Genomic DNA, 15,379 nt, shown 5'->3' on the forward strand with positions numbered 1-15,379 from the left:
GCAGTGAGCCGAGATCGCGCCACTGCACTCCAGCCTGGGCAGCAGAGCCAGACTCTGTCTCAAAAAAAAAAAAAAAAAAGAATACTAAATATAATTATAGTATATTACACTACTGGCTCTACTATACTGTAACTGTATTCAGTATTCCACTGAATACTGTAGGCAGTTAAAACACAATGGTAAGCATTTGTGTATCTAAACATATCTAAACAAAGGAAAGGTAATGCTTGCACTGCAGTGTTACAAAGGCTACAGCATCACTAGGCTATCAGAATTTTTCAGCTTTATTGTAGTTTTATGGCACCACTGTTTTATATGTGGTCTGTTACTGACAGAAGCATCATTATGAGGTACATGAGTTACATATACTACAGCCAAATCCTATCGAGACACTAATATCCATACTGCACATGTTTAAGTTTCTCCCCGTTACTTGGTAATTGATTCATTTATTTAGCAAATACCCACTGAACATCTTTCACTAGAGAGACATTATAGTAGATACTGGAGATTTAACCATAAGAAAAATACAGTTTCTGCCTCATGAGGGAGACAGTCAAATAATTATGAAAAGGGGAAAGGTATACAGTGCCATGACTTTGTAACAGAGGGCCTCTCATCCCAAAATGGAAGGTGGAAAAGAAATCCTGATGAGACTTTTGAGCTGAGGGCGTAGTGATGACTAAGCCCTGACTAGGCCCTGGTTACTAGGAAGTGGAGGAGAATGGCGTAGCAGGAGAACACCGTCTTGGTGGGAAGAAGTGAGCATGCTTGTGGAGGAGAAGGGCATAGCAGGAGAACACCGTCATGGTGGGAAGAAGTGAGCATGCTTGAGGAACGGAAAGAAAGGCCACTGTGGCAGGGAGAGCAGGGTAGGGCTGGGAAGGTGGGCAAGAAGTAGTGCATGTAGGGCCTTGCAGGCCAGCTTGAAGGATTGAAGACAGCCTCTCAGAGGCATAGAGTGCCTGCAGGTTTAAGCAGGGGACTGGCATAATGAGATTTTATAAAGGTCACTTTGACTCAGGTATGGAGAACAAATCAGAAAGAGGCAGGGTGGATGTAGGAAGAACAGTGAGGCTGAGACTATAGCAGCATGGTGGAGAGTAACAAATTCAAGTGTTCTGTAGGAGGTGAAACTGTGGGCTAGCCATGTAAACTTGGGAGACACATCCCAGATATGGTTGCTGCAATGTTTACCTGGATGACATTGTCTAGACAGAAAGCATAGCGTGGGAGGAGGAGAAGCCTTATGCCAAACCCTAGAGAACTTGAACATTTAATGACTCAGTATAGGAAGATGAGGCTGCATAGGAAACAGGGCAGGCAGAAGTAGGAGGAAAGCCCACAGTGGGGAACACAGAAGCTAAGAGACTAAGTGTTTTACAAAAGGAGAAGTCGTCAAGATGCAGAATCCTGCCGGGTTGTCACTGAAGGAGGTAGAAAATGAGAACACTGACCACAGGATGGGTTAATGAGTGACTTCAGAGTGCTTTCTCAGTGTCACAATGGGGAGGAAGTACATTTCAATGGGTCATGAAACAAGAAATAGGAAAAAGTGAGTGTTGCAAATTTTAAAAGACAGTTGGACTGTGAAAAGGATTAGACTATAACTTGATTTGTTTATTAAACATAAATATTAGGAATGTCAGTGATTCAAAGTTTGTGAGGTTGCTGTTATTGTTTAGCTCTTCTTAGAAACTAAAAGAATAAAGCCATGCACAGTATGTTATCTAGCCAGCCTTCCTACTGTTTGACTGTTTTAAATAGCTCAAGAATATTTTGGCTAGCATTTTACTATTCAGTATACAAAATGCTTTTTTTGCATGTTTATTTAGTCCTCACAAAATTTTATGTATCAAGAAACTAAGAGTCAGATATTAAATAACTTTTCCAGCCAAATAGAGTGTATGAAAAACTAAGATAGAATAAATGCAACTTTAAATCAAGAGTAGTTCAAAGAGGAAATTTTTCTAATGTACCAATTGTTGGAGTATATATGTAAATATATATGTATAGATACACTCATATACATAGCTGTATACCACAATTAAGAATGTACCAAAGCCATTGTTTTAATTTCCCAAAAGTTAGCACTTTTAATTTGAATGCTTTACTTGTATTTCTCTTATTAAGTTCAGTTTTTTTTAGTAGGTATTTTATTTTTATTTTTTTATTTTTTATTTTTTTTGAGGTGGAGTTTCACTCTTATTGCCCAAGCTGGAGGGCAGTGGCACAATCTCAGCTCACTGCAACCTCCGCTTCCCAGGTTCAAGCAATTCTCCTACCTCAGCCTCCTGAGTAGCTGGGATTACAGGCGTGCATCACCATGCCTGGCTAATTTTGTATTTTTAGTAGAGACAGGGTTTCTCCATGTTGGTCAGGCTGGTCTCGAACTCCTAACCTCAGGTCATCTGCCCGCCTCAGCCTCCCCAAGTGCTGGGATCACAGGCGTGAGCCACCTCGCCCGGCCAGGTCTTTTAATAACATTTATTGCTACTTTTTGAAGATCAACTAATATGTTTAATTTCTCAATTATAGGTGCATCTCAAACTCTTTTCTCACTTCTGATTCCTAGTTTAGTAATATTGTAAGTATTATAATGAAGACATAGGTGCACCTAAGATTTTTTAAATTATATACCTTATATAAAAGAAGTACAGATGAGGCATTCTTCATTTATCTGTTCATTATAGTCCCAGTTTAAGGCTGACTTTCTAATTAGCCTAGCTTTAGGCAGCTTTAGTGAGATGAAATCACATTCCACATAATTCACCCATTTAAAGGGTACAATCTGACGACTTTTGGTGTATTCACAAAGTTGTACAACCATTGCCACAATCAATGTTTTAAAATTTTTATTACTCCAAAAGGAAAACTTTTCTCCCTTACACCCTTAGCTGTCACCTGTCTCTCTCTCCCTCTCTCTCTCCTAGTCCTCAGCCACTGCTAGTCCCACTTTGTCTCTATAGATTTGCCTACTGGGACATTTCATGTAAGTAGAATTAGAGGATATGTGATCCCTTGTGATTGGCTTTTCTTACTTAGCATGTTTTCAATGTTCATCTATGTTGTAGTATGTATTTGTACTTCGTTTGTTTTAATGGCCAAATATTTCATTCTATGTATAAAGTATGTTTTATTTATCCATCTGTCAGATGATGGATGGACATTTGGATTGTTTCTGCTTCTTGGAATATACCAAAGCTCTATTCACTAAGTGTAATGTTCTTATTAGCTTTTGAGGCATAGACACTGTGTATGTGTAGATATAAAAGGCACTCGTTTGTCTAAGTCCATGTATGTAGCTCCGTTATTCTGAGATAATATTCCAACCTGGGTTCCATGTGTCTAAAGCCTGTGTTTTAACTTCAGTGGATAACTGGGAATCAGGAGTTTTTTGACCACTTTAAATATAGTGTCTTGCCTTTGGATGAATAGAGTCATTAGGAGGAAAAATTTGGATATGATGTCAGGTGAATCCCCAAACCAAGGTTAAAGAAGGAGAACGCCTTTGGTTACATACAGATTTTCCACACATGGGTCATTAATGCACAGTCTGATTTGAGCTGAGAAACGTGGGCTTTGAAGGGCTGTTTAGTAGAAAATAGGTCTAGCAGTCCCCTTCAAAATCTAACCTATGTCGGTGTCTCCTTGAATAGATTTTCCCTTTGCCCTCTCCCACTTACCCTCACCCTGTGATTTCCAGTAATACCACTGGCTGCTCTTTACCGTGCCAAGATTTAAAATACTCCTGCTATGTAGCATCAGACCTCAAGAACGTGAAATACGTACCTTTTATTGCAGGCTTCTATCATTTGTTTTTGGCTTAAATCAACTTGAAACCTCCCTTTGTGTGGCCTTTTCTATATGGCCTTATAAAAACGTGTGTACAGTAGATAGCCACAAAATAGTACCTTCTCATTTGTGCCAAGCTTTAATAAGCAAATGAAAAAATATCTAATATTTTATTAATTTTAAGTATGATTTTCCCCTTTCATAGAAGTCCCTGACTTGCTGCCAGCCAAAATAAAATATTGCTGTTCTAATTTTAGTATTTTATTACATTGCATTTCATGTAATTCCTTAGTTTAAGGCCAATACCATCAGAAGAAAATTGTGCAAGTTATGCTAATATTGAGATTCTGAGTTCTGAATTTATTTTTACATTTGTTTTGATAAAAGTGTATTTGGGGTCAGAAAGCTAAAAGGGCATTCACTGTTTCTAACCACCTCCTCCCGCCCCACCACTGCCACTGTTGAACATGTGAAAAGCACCGGGAAGCGCACTAGACGGTCCTATTCTTACTAAAGGGATTAAAGTAGAATACATGAACATGGAAGGAAATGACTTGTAGGTTTGCCTGCAGCTCGAATTACTAGAAACAATAATTACTACATGCCGTGCCCATGAAGAAATCTTAGTAGGTGACTCATTCACTATAATGTCTGAGGGCAGAGAATTTAGTCTGTTTCTTTCACTGATGGAACCCCAATATCTGGTACAATTCATGGCACGTAGTAGGTGCTCAATAGGCATGTATTGAATTGATGGATTTATTTGTTTGTTTGTTTGTTTGTTTTTATTTATTTATTTTTCTTGAGACAGAGTCTCTCTCTGTCGCCCAGGCTGAGTGCAGTGGCTCGATCTCGGCTCACTGCAAGCCCCGCCTCCCAGGTTCATGCCATTCTCCTGCCTCAGCCTCCCGAGTAGCTGGGACTACAGGCGCCCGACACCTCACCCGGCTAATTTTTTATAATTTTAGTAGAGACGGGGTTTCACCGTGTTAGCCAGGATGATCTCCAGACCTCATGATCCGCCTACCTCGGCCTCCCGAAGTGCTGGGATTACAGGTGTGAGCCACCGCGCCCGGCCTAATTGATGTATTTATTGAATGGATTCCTGTATGAGAAACTTCTTAACCAAGCATTCTGGGCTTTTGATCTCTGACTTCAATTTGTGTCTCTCATCTAAGCCCTGTTGATATAATACAAAAAATTCACTTTAGTCAAAAAATTCCATACGTTACTGCAACCATTTTCTATGGTGGTCCTTTGAGCAGGGAGCTTGTGGAAAGGACATGGATCTTGTAAAAATGAGGAAGAGGCAGAACTGGCACAGGATTGTGGAAGGATGGGGTAAGACTTAGGTAAGCAGACAGGGAAGAAGAGAGAACTCTAGATTAGAAAAGCAGATAGGCTGATAAACCTTTCCTTCCCTCAAACTGTATTCTGACTTAACTAAGCCCACAGGCCCTTCAGCTCATATGAAAAGAAACAAGCTTCATATCTTTGTACCAATTGTCCACATACATTTGATTTATAAAGCAATTAAATGTATTTGATTTTTATGAATTATATCTGGGTCTTACTGCTACATTTTTCTAACCTACCTAGGCTTTTTAAGTGGCTTAATAAGCTTTATTCCCTTGTTCTTAGGGGTGAAAAACAAAAACCAGATAATTCTGACCTCAACAGCCTAATACCTGAAATCTTAAAATAGTCAAGGCCGTATCTTTCCTTACACTAAAATACTCCACAAGTGTTTAACAACTGTAAGGCAAAATATTCTCAATGTAGTCTCTGTTATTTCACTGTGTATTGGTTTTTAATATTTCATCTGTGTCTCACAATGATCACTTAGTAGTAACTAACTGCGGGAATTAATATATTTTTCATTGCCAAAAATTGTATAAAGAGAAAAGTAACAGAAAGAGAACCTGGGGTGACTTTGGCTTTTAACACTGCAGCTCCTGGCACAGCCTGTGCCTGAGGCAGCCTTGGTCGTCTAGCAGTATCGTATGCGAGTCTTCTGGTTGGACAGTAAAGGACATTTATGGATCTGTCCATGACCTCTCTCCTTTATGCACTGCCAGTCTCCAGTGTCATCATTAATTAGCCTTCAGGTCTCGCATTTGTCTGCTAGAAAGCATCTCAGATAAGCCACGTTAACAAATTGGAACAGGCAAGCTGCCTGGCCCTCCGGGGCGCGTGGCTCTGTGGGGACCGTGGGAGGGCAGCCCTCTCCTTTGATCATGTGGGGAATTTGATTCTAACAGGGCACGTGGGAATCCCAGCCCGTGGGGGTGCAGAGTGGACCTCGGAGCACAGCAGTGGAGCTGCTCTCGTTTGTACTGGTTTCAGTTTCTAATTTCAAAACCGCGAGGCTCAGGCCTGGGGGATTTATTTCCCATTTTGCTTCGTCTTTCCCCAAGACTTTGCCTGCATTCTTCAGTGAATTCTCACAATGGGTGGTGGAACTTCAGCACGGGAATGAAAATCATTATCCCTAAGTTCTAAACAGGAGATTTGCACTGTGGCACATTTCCATAAATACGGTGCCCAGCATCTGTGGCGAATAATCTCCAGCCATGACTCTCTTGCTGTTCTGACTTCGACATGTTTCCCAACCAATTTTACTAAATCATAAAAATAACAAATAATATTTATGAGCCTGCTTGCCTGTGCCAGGCATTCTGCAGATCACTGTGTATGTATTATCTTAATGACCATATCATGCCTGTGTTGCGGGGGGGGTCCCCATTTCACAGATGAGAAAAACAAGCCACAGCCCACCTGAGCCCTAGTGGGTCTCGATCCAAGCGCAAGCTCTCTACCACCCCCATGATATGGCCTCATAAAATTTAAGCAATTTGATGGGCACTGCATGGACTCTGTCACCACATCTAGCACGAAGGGAGAGCTGCAGTGATCAACTCTGTGATTTCAGGCAAAAGCGAAAGTATTGCTTTTGTAATTGGGGAAACAAGGTCTGCCTGCAGCTCTGCGTTCACCAGGGAGGAGAAACCTGGAAGGAATTGTTGTCAGGCCTGCAATTATATCCTGTTAGTAAATTACAGGCATGTTTTATCCTATGTTTATGGAAAACGATTCTATATAAATGAATTGTTGGAGTTTGAATATAGTAGAGGGTTAATTAAAAAATTTTTTTTTTAATTTTTATTTTTTTGAGACGGAGTCTTACTCTGTTGCCCAGGCTGGAGGGCAGTGGCGTAATCTCGGCTCGCCGCAAGCTCTGTTTCCCGGTTCACACCATTCTCCTGCCTCAGCCTCCCGAGTAACTGGGACTACAGGCACCGCCACCACGCCCAGCTAATTTTTTTTTTTTTTTTTTTTTTTTTGGTATTTTTAGTAGAGACAGGGTTTCACCATGTTAGCCAGGATGGTCTCAATCTCCTGACCTCGTGATCCACCCACCTCAGCCTCCCAAAGTGCTGGGATTACAGGTGTGAGCCACCGCGCCTGGCCTAATTAAATAAGGAACTCTTCCCAGTTTATATTGTGGGAAATTCTAGCCTTTCTTGAACTGTATTCTCAGAATCATAACTGGAAATAGGAAACTTTATGTGGCCACAGATGTTCATTAAGAAATGCTGATTCCTTAAAGCAGATGTCTTTCCTGTTTCCCTGCCTGCCTTCGGAACTACCCAGTCAGGATAATCATCTTTGTTACCTTGCTTATGACTCATGGGGTGAGGTGGTGGATGTTTCTGGGGGTCTTTAAAATACACTCAACCCTTTGAGATCATCTTGGGACACCTCACCGTGTTTGAGGAGTACAGAGACGGTGACCCCTTGGTGCACCACCCTCCTGGAAAGCAGGGGAAGGAAGAGACGAGACAAGCAGTTCACATTGTATCTCTGGAAAGCCCACTTGGAGTCTGGGTCAACATTGCTAATATGTATGTATGTATATTTTTTAGACAGGGTCTCACCCTGTGAGACTAGGCTGGAGGACAGCGGTGTGGTCATGGCTTATTGCAGTGTCGACCTCCATGGGTTGAGGGGATCCTCCCACCTCTGCCTCCTGAATACCTGGGACCACAGGTGCACACCCCCATGCCCAGCCAATTTTTGTATTTTTTGTGTAAACAGGGTTTCACCACTTTGGCCAAGCTTGTCTCAGATTCTTGGGCTCAAGCGATCCATCTGCCTTGGCTTCCCAAAGTGTTGGTATTAGAGGAGTGAGCCACTGTGCCAGGCCAACATTGCTAATTTTATTTAAACTTCCCTACACGTGAGAATCTAGTTAAGATGAAGAAACCTTTTTCCTTCATCTGCTTTTCCCTTTCTCCCTTTCCTTCCTTTCTTTCTTTCCTTTCTTCCTTTCCTTTTTCTTCCTTCCTTCTCTCTCTCTTTCTCTCTCTCCCTTCTTTCCTTCCTTCCTTCTTCCCTTTCCTTTTTTCCCTTTTCCTTCCTTCCTTCCTCTTTTTCTTTCTCTGTCTCTCTCTTTCTCTCTGTCTCCCTTCTTTCCTTTCTTCCTCCCTCCTTTCCTTTTCTTTCCTTCCTTTCATTCTTCCTTTCCTTCCTTTCTTGTCTGTCTGTCTCGGTCTGTTGCCCAGACCAGAGTACAGTGGTATGACACTGCAGCCTCTATCTCCTGGGCTGAAACCACAGTCCCACATCAGCCTCCCATGTAGCTGGGTCTACAGGCATGCATCATCATGCCTGGCTAACTGAAAAAATGTTTTCGAAAGACAGGGTCTCACTGTGTTGCCAGACTGGTCTTGAACTCCTGGCCTCAAGTGACCCTCCCACCTAGGCCTCCCAAAGCACTGGGATTACAGGTGCGAACCACGACATTCAGTCAAGATAAGGAGATCTGATGCTGTGGCCAGGTACATGGAGCTCTCTAGAGAAGTTTGGGAAGAAGTAAATGAATCCTGCACGATGACTTCTCAGGGATTAATTTATAGACTTTTACATAAATACATATAATTAAAGGTAAAACATAAACACTATGCAGAAGGTAATAGAGATGTTTGAAAGATGCAAAAACGTTGGATTGAAAAATGCTTTATGGCAATGTTGACATCTCAGAGAAGCTTTTCAGGATGAACAGGACTTGGTCAGATATCGTTGAAAGTATGTATGGCGTGAGAGCAGAGCAGAGAACCACATGAATGAAGACATGGAGCTGGGAATGCTGAATAATATAATTGGAACACACTGAACAGCTTTGGTTTGGTTAGTCAAATACATGTGGGAAATAGAGCTGAAATATGCCGTAATGGAAAAGGCCTGAAATCCAAGGCCCTGAAGTTTGAATTTAATTGAATTCGCACTGAGAACCCATTAATAGTTTTATCTTCTTTTGTACCTTTCCCCCTTTGTTTTCAGGGGACAAGATTGCCTTATAATTTATAGAGGCTAGAGAAAACTTAACAAGCTTCAAATTTAACTCTTGATCTCCTCTATCTCTTAGAAGAACGTAATCCAACAAGATGCTTCCCCACTATTCTCTATCTCAGAAATGGCACTTCCAGCAACCTATTGTTCACCCCTTTACCTTTCCATCTGCTTCAACCCTACCTTGACTGAATCAGCAAGACCTATTTGTTGCACCTGCAAAATATATCTCAGCTCTGTCCACTCTCTCGCTCCACTCTAACACAAAGTGTCCTATTTTGAGAAAAGAATGGTAGCAGGAAGGACTTACTTACAGTTTGGCCACAGATCCATCTACTTCAAAAGAGGTGAAGGGTAATCTCATAATTGCAGAGAAGTTATAAAGTAGCTATTGCAGAGAGGACAAAAAAGCTTACAAAGAAAGGAAAAAGCATGGGAAAAATGAATGTTTTACATGATTATTTGACTGGATTTACAGAATTTGTTCTAGTTGTTTCAAGGTAAGATTTGTATTTTTTCAATAAGATAAGTCATTTAAAAAATTAGTCTTTGCATCCCAATGGACGGGATTTTCTAGATAGCCTTGGAATGGTTGTCGGAATAGCTAATAGCAGATATTCTAGATAGCTCTATAAAAACTCTTACAAAGAAACAATGTCAATAGCTAGAGCCTGAATTTAGGTACCCTGTCCTGTGATCTAGCATCCCTGTATCATGAGAAATCCCTAGATACCTCTGAGAATGTAGGTGATTCTGACCTTGACTCAGAAAATGACAAAGGGTTCCCTCAAATTGCTTTCATTTTCAGCACTGTTGTATAGTCCCCAGAGTTGTCTAGGATTTCTGCAATCTAGTTGGCAATATTGCACATGAAAAGTGTCAGATAACTAATTTCAGAGAACATTTAAGTGGTGTCTTTTGCATTTTCTGTATTTCTGACCTGACATGTTTATTGCTTTGCCTGCAGTATATGTTCTGAGATGCTAGTTTTAAATAGGCCAAATTATTGGATGGGAATTTCCCAATGTAAATAAAGATTTCCTTCCCAACCTCCTTCTTCCAAAATGCCTTACCTGTGTGTTTAGGAATTCTTCCAAGATCTGTAGTATATGTCTCTCTGTTTTGTGAACCTGGTGGCATGATATCTTTATGGTGAAAATCCAGTGCTTTATTAATAGGCTTTTGGGCAAGAACATACCTAATTTCCAGCCATAGTCAACAGGTAAAAGTGATCATGACTCAGCTCTAGCTTTATAGAAATGAAACCTTTCTTTTCCCAGTGCATGCTGTAACATAGGAACCTTCAGGAGATGCCTCTTGCCTGAGTTAACTGTCTTTTGTGATGGTGAACTATGAATATTGTGGTTTCCATGTAGCCAAATCATAACTATCCAATAAGTAGATCATTTTTAAAAAGTCAAGGCACCTCAGACTTGATTATCAAAAAGTACTCTATTGCAAATTTTAGATTGTCTATCTGAAGTAAATTATATAAAATTATTTCCCATGTGTTAATAGAGGATTAAAAGGAAGGATAGGGGAATGGGAAGCATGAAGAACAGACAGGGTCCTCCCCAACCTGGGCTTAGTTCTCATGTTGGGATGCGTGTGTCACCCTGGCCAATCACTAGGTTGGTATCTAGACAACTTGGATGCCTGAGAATTTCTGCAATGTCTTTTTCACGTTCTACTTTTGGAGTATGAATCTGAAGAGGGCTGGCGCCCTTAATTTCGTGAGACTAATCCTCAAGTAGTTTTTGCCTCTCTTCATCTTTGGGAGAACACAAGCAGATTACTTTACGTATCCCAGGTCAGAGACTTCTCTGGATCTCTAGAAGAAAAATCGAAGGATTTTACATTGCCCTGTTCCTCAAGAGTTGTGTAGAATGAACTAATTATTTTTGTTGGTTTGTTTATTATTTCTGGTTTTTCTTCCCCTCCCCATTCCAACCCTGGAATTTGGACAAGCGGTGATTGACAAGGAATGTGCACAATTGATACTCAAGTGCATAGCACAGTGCCAGGCCCATAGCAGGAGCTCAGCAAATACGTGTTCCTGAGTAAGTCTAATTCTAAATTTCTCTTCACAGCAAGTGAGAAACAGATGGTGGTGGTGTGCAAGGAGTCCCCAAAGGAGTATCTCCAGCCTTTCAAGGACAAACTAGAGGAGTTCTTCCAAAAAGGTAGGAAGCTTTGTCAGCAGCACATACACACGGCCCTGAAACATCCTTCATTCCATGAATCTTTTCTCTGAGGCCCGTGGCCGCTTGCATCCTGGCTGACCACAGGCAGCTCTGGTGAGTTCATTAGCCCATCTCTCCATGATGGTTACATACTCACGGTAAAGTTGTCCTATAGCTTTTGTGTCACCTTTCAAATCCATTTTAATATTTTAAATTCTTGAATGTTACTCTGGCTTTTTGTAAATTCTCTGAGGACAAACTTGTTTTGTCTTTTCATGGAGCTCAAGGAATTCCTCAGCCCGTGTTCACCAACAAACGACATACATGTAAGGCAGATGCAGTCATGCGTTTCACATGTGTGGCCAACCGGGACAGGTGGGTGGTGATCACCCTCCTGGTTTTATGAGTGTAGCAATTTGGAAACTTGTGGTGTATTTTCCGTTCCTTTTCAGATAGGAAAATTAGGGCCAAATGAATGTCATCCATCAATCACTTGCTACCTGTCAGCCCTCTGGGGTTGATCAGTGGAAGTGATATGCGTGAGACTCGACACTTTCTTTGAAGTCTTAACAGATTTCCTTCCTTTACAGTTTTGGCATGAGTAGGGAACTTCTGTTGATCAGAGTTAGTGAACATGGAAGTAGCACGTCTTTTAGATAATTCCTGTTCTAGATGTAAAGCAAAAATAAGTGTGGGCTTGTTGAAGACAGCTTATTTCCTTGCTGGAAAGCTAGAGGAAACACACATAGGAGCCTTTGAGGATATCTCAACATCCTCTTTCTATTACTGAGTAAGGCCACATGTTACCACACCATCAACAAAAGACTGTGAAGCAGGGTGAATGCATAAAGTGTGGCCAGACCAGCTTGAGAATTAGCAGGGAAATTCTCAGTCTGTGAGTCAGAGGAACTCCATTCCAGCTGCTCCTCCGTTGGTGCAGAGACCATTGCTCCCTTGTCCATGATGAAAGGTTGTCTGTATTGAAGTAGGAGAAGTCAGATTTCTCTCTCAGCCATTACAGAACCTCATATATGATGGAAGAAATGCTGTCAGGCAAAGAACCATCTTGAGAGCAAAGATACCAATACTTGCGTGCTGTGTGACTATAGGAGATGGGTTTTATAAGTGACTTATCAAAAAATGCATTGCTATGTAATTATACTGTGTAAATATAACCTAAGTAGCCTGAAGAAAAGCATGAGATACTTCCTTTTGCTGACCCCAGTTAATAGTGTCTGCTGTTTACATACGTAGAATTAACTTGAAATGAGGCTCATGTGTACTTGGATTCCATCTTTATTTGTAGTTGCTATTCTGTTTCTAGAAAATTTTGCCATATGTATGTCAGGGTACTATCTGCCTGCATGCTATAATGCCCTTAGAATCCTGCCTCTGCAAAGCAGCTAGCTTATATCGTGAATTTTATTTTTTTTGTTGAAAAGACATAAATATGATTAGATTTAAAACCTCGAGAATCTTCTTTGGTACCTTGGAAAAGGAATTTGCAAATCCCCATTTGGATAATGTGTTAGCCTCTTCTCTACTAGGGCTCCCAAGACAATTCTGGTCTATTCAGATAAAGGGAATTTATATGAGGGAAACTGGATCTTACGTCAGGGAAGTACGGGTATGGCCATAGTAAGCTGTTCTAAGAAAGTCCTAGAACAGTGGTTCTCAACTCTCTTGCATACTAGAATCACTTGGGAGATTTTTAAAAATCTTGATACCCAGGCCCAACTCTAGACCCATCATCAGTGTCTCTCAGGGTGGGACCAGGCATCAGATTTTCCTTTTTTTTTTTTTTTTTTTTTTCTTAAACTCTCCAGGTAATTCCAGTGTGGAACCCAGATTGACAGCCAATACTGTCTAGCTTACTTCACCTTTTAATGTGTATTCAGAGATTTATTCTGAGTGTGCTATATGTTAGGCTCTATGATAGAGACTGAGAATACTAAGATTAATTGTATACCCCTACACCCTGTCCCGGAGTATCTTAGTGGGAAAAGATCTATAGTTGAATACAATTAGCCACCCCCCCCCTTTTTTTTTTTTTTGAGATGGAGTTTTGCTCTTATTGACCAGGCTGGAGTGCAATGGCACGATCTCGGCTCACTGCAACCTCCTCCTCCAGGGTTCAAGCGATTCTCCTGCCTCAGCCTGCCGAGTAGCTGGGATTACAGGTGCACACCACCACACCCGGCTAATTTTTGTATTTTTAGTAGAGACGGAGTTTCACTATGTTGGCCAGGCTGGTCTTGAACTCCTGACCTCAGACAGTCCACCCGCCTCGGCCTCCCAAAGAGCTGGGATAACAGGCGTGAGCTACCGAGCCCAGCCAGTCATCTCCTCTTTAACCAACAGATGAGGTAAAAGTGACATTAGGAATAACATCAAATCATGCTTAAAACAAAAACACCCAAAACAAGACATAAATTGAATGTGAAGGAAACATTACCATTCTATTTAAAAATTTAAGAATATAAAAATATATATACTATTGTAGGAATCTTAAACATTCCCAGTATTGTATGGTAAAAAAGTCTACTGTTGAAATAGCTTGTTATGATTATTTCATTACTTAACTCATTTTGTCAAAAAAACAGTCTAGACTTGTGCTGTTCGATGTGGCAGACACTAGCCACATGTGGCTTTTGAGCAGCTGAAATGTGGCTAATCCAGACTGAGATGTCTTACAAGGGTAAAACACACATGGGGTTTTGAAGACTCAGCAGAAAAAACATGTAAAATATTTTATTGCTGATTTTTTTATACTGATTACATGGTAAACTGGTAACATTTTAGATATGTTAAATAAATAAAACATTATTCATTTATAGGTAAGTTAATAAATATGTTAATAACCTGACAAAATATATTAGCTAAATTATATTTCTTCTACTTTTTGAGTGTGGCTACTAGAAAATCTAAATTATATTTGTAGTTCACATTATATTTCTACCAGAAGGTGCTAGTCTGGAGGCATGTTCCATAGGCTTTCCTCAGCTCATTCCTACACTTTCTTCTCATTTTCGCTCTACCTTCTCAGCTTGAATCCTAAGTTACTGGAATGCAGAATTTCACAAGCTAGCCCCCTGTCCACTCTGGGCCTGGCTCTTGTTTGGCTCTCAAGTGGGGCTACTTAACCAAAGGAGGTAACAGCATGCTACTTGATCAGGCTATTACCTCTGTGGTTCTGAAATGTATGGTTTAGGGTCTGTGGTTAAGAAATACATTATAGTTCACAGCAATATGCTATGATGTAGGGGCTGGGTTTTTGCCAAATTGCAATATATACAAATGGAATATCTCCTCGCTGCTGTTTGGAGTTCCAAATAGTAGTTCCTTTATTACATAGATATTTCACTGATTCATAGAAAATGTAGGATTTTCCATTTGCCACAAATATGCACTATTCACCGTAGATAATCAAATTTCTATGACAGTTGTCATACAGTTTTAGTATTTCATCTAATATGCTATTTATTGTAAGAAATACCATTATTCCATGTACTACTAAGAAAAATTGCTGCCATAAGCCACAGCATATAGACGCTTAAGATGTACCCAAATATCAGAGGCTCTAAAATATGAAAATTCTATCAATTTTGGAGTTGGTGTAATGTGATACTGTAATTAGGCATATAGAATCAGAAAGGAAGAATGCCCAGCACTTTTAGGTAAGACTTTCAGCAAAGGAGATATTTTTGTTCAGACTTGAAAAAGAACAAAATAATAATGATGACAATGATGTTAACATTTACTGAGTGCCTCTATCTGCTAGATACCATGGGGAACAAATCGCCTTTTTACTTAGTCACCATGACAGTCCTTTGAAGTGAGTACTATTGCCGCCCTGCTATACAGATGAGGAAATTGAGGATTAGAAATTCTCAGCAGACAGGCTACAAAGGGCATTCCAGGCAGAGGAAAACACTGCAAGTCTCAGAAGGATGAAAGACGTGATGTGTTTGGAAAATGGCAGGCAACTTGGTGGGGCTAGATCACAAGGCATATGAGAAGAACCCAAGACCAAAAAAGAGATAAGAGTC

General features: G+C 40.6%; 1 protein-coding gene across 2 annotated transcripts in view; it reads left to right on the plus strand.

The window, feature by feature from the left end:
* FMN1 (formin 1) overlaps nucleotides 1-15,379 on the plus strand; it is a 425,302-nt gene that overhangs the window by 320,857 nt on the left and 89,066 nt on the right. For both annotated transcript variants that reach the window (XM_033190690.1, XM_033190691.1), the window contains one exon: nucleotides 11,238-11,330. In XM_033190690.1, coding sequence (XP_033046581.1) covers nucleotides 11,238-11,330 — 93 coding nt within the window. The remainder of the gene's footprint in view (nucleotides 1-11,237; nucleotides 11,331-15,379) is intronic.

The sequence above is a fragment of the Trachypithecus francoisi genome, unplaced genomic scaffold (genome assembly GCF_009764315.1).
Source record: "Trachypithecus francoisi isolate TF-2019V2 unplaced genomic scaffold, Tfra_2.0 Lachesis_group3, whole genome shotgun sequence".
In the NCBI taxonomy this organism is placed as follows: Eukaryota; Metazoa; Chordata; class Mammalia; order Primates; family Cercopithecidae; genus Trachypithecus; species Trachypithecus francoisi.